Genomic DNA, 1,887 nt, shown 5'->3' with positions numbered 1-1,887 from the left:
ATGACGTCACAGCTCACCTGGAGATCCGCCGCGTCATCGTGGCCGACAAACCCTTCCAGTGCCCCTCGTGCCCCAAATCCTTCAAGCGCTCGTGGGAGCTGCTGAGCCACGGCGCCGTGCACACCGAGGCGCGTCCCTTCACCTGTCCCCTGTGCCCGGCCACCTTCAAGCGCCACTCGGACTTCAAGAGCCACGCCCTGGTGCACACGGAGGAGCGGCCGCACCGCTGCGAGCTCTGCGGSAARCGCTTCAAGCGCTCCTCCAACCTGCACGAGCACCTGCGCATCCACAGCGCCGAGCGCCCCTTCACCTGCGCCGGCTGCGCCAAAGCCTTCAAAACGCCCTACGAGCGCCGCCGCCACGCCCTGACGCACCTGGGCGGCTCCGAAAAGCCGTTCCGGTGCGGGGAGTGCGGCCGCGATTTCCCGGCGGCTTCGGCGTTGTTGCTGCACCGGCGACGGCGCTGCGGTGACAATGCCACCGCTCCCGGTCACACCTGCGGGGTGTGCGGCAAACGCTTCGCTTACGGCCACAGCCTCAAGGTGCACGAGCGCGTCCACACGGGCGACCGGCCCTTCCGCTGCGGGCTGTGCGGCAAAGCCTTCAAGCAGTCCAACGCGCTGGCCTCGCACGCGCGCGTGCACACGGGGGAGCGGCCGTTCCGCTGCGGGCTCTGCGGCAAATCCTTCAAGCAGTCGTCGTACCTGGCGGTTCACCGGCGGGCGCACACGGGCGAGCGGCCCTACGRCTGCGACGCCTGCGGGAAAGCGTTYGCSAGGCCCTCGCTGCTGCTGCAGCACCGCAGGGTCCACTCGGCCGAGCGGCCGCACCGCTGCGGCCACTGCCACAAGGTGTTCAAGGACCCCGCTTACCTGAGCGTGCACGAGAAGGTGCACACGGGGGAGACGCCGTACAGGTGCGGGGTGTGCGCCAAGGGGTTCGCGCACCCGTCCAATCTGCACCAGCACCGGCGCGTGCACCGAGACACCTGAGAGACAGGGGTGAGGATGCGAAATTTGTGACCCTGGACAGGTGTAGACCCTAAAAATCCAGAATGGACCCCAAAATTCTGCAGGAGAAACACCAGAACCCCACAGATGAAGCTCCAGGTGAGGGAACCTTGAATCTGCAAACCTGGACAGGTGTGGACCCCAAAAACCTGAAATGGACCCCAAAATTCTGCAGGAGAAACACCTGAACTGCAACACCTGTGCCTCAGGTGAAGGGACTTTGTATTGGTGACCCAGGATAGGTGTGAACCCTAAAAACCCAACTTTGGACCCCAAAATCGTGCAGCAGAAACACCTGAACTGCAACACCTGAGCTGCAGGTGTGAGAACCCAAAATTTGTGACCCAGGACAGGTGTGGAGCCCAAAAATCCACTCTGGACCCCAAAACTCTGCAGCAGAAACACCTGAACTGCATCACCTGAGCACCAAGTGAAGATACCCCAGATCTGCACACCTGGACAGGTGTGGAACCCAAAAACCTGAAATGGACCCCAAAATCGTGCAGGAGAAACACCTGAACTGCATCACCTGAGCTACAGGTGAAGGGACCTTGTATTGCTGACCCAGGATAGGTGTGAGCCCCAAAAACCCAACTTTGGACCCCAAAATTCTGCAGCAGAAACACCTGAACTGCATCACCTGAGCTGCAGGTGAAGGGATCCGAAATCTGCACATCTGGACAGGTGTGGATCCCAAAAACCTGGAATGGACCCCAAAATCGTGCAGCAGAAATACCTGAAGTGCCAAACCTGAGTTCCCAATGTGGGAACCCGAAATCTGTGACCCAGGACAGGTGTGGACCCCAAAAACCTGGCATGGACCCCAAAAACCTGGAATGGACCCCAAAACTCTGCAGCAGAAACACCTGAACTGCAA

The 1,887-nt window shown here is 60.6% G+C and overlaps 1 protein-coding gene across 1 annotated transcript in view; it reads left to right on the top strand.

Annotated features, from left to right (window-relative positions):
* Nucleotides 1–2: 2 nt before the first annotated feature.
* Nucleotides 3–1,887, top strand: part of LOC130587297 (zinc finger protein 235-like) — a gene marked incomplete at its 5' end in the record, with an annotated part of 3,292 nt that continues 1,407 nt past the window's right edge. Inside the window, one exon of the mRNA XM_057388273.1 lies at nt 3–1,583. Coding sequence (XP_057244256.1) covers nt 3–992 — 990 coding nt within the window. The remainder of the gene's footprint in view (nt 1,584–1,887) is intronic.

Source organism: Malurus melanocephalus, unplaced genomic scaffold (genome assembly GCF_030028575.1).
Source record: "Malurus melanocephalus ecotype Western Australia unplaced genomic scaffold, MMel_1.1 scaffold_1725, whole genome shotgun sequence".
In the NCBI taxonomy this organism is placed as follows: Eukaryota; Metazoa; Chordata; class Aves; order Passeriformes; family Maluridae; genus Malurus; species Malurus melanocephalus.
This window is presented reverse-complemented; position numbering and strand designations above follow the sequence as displayed.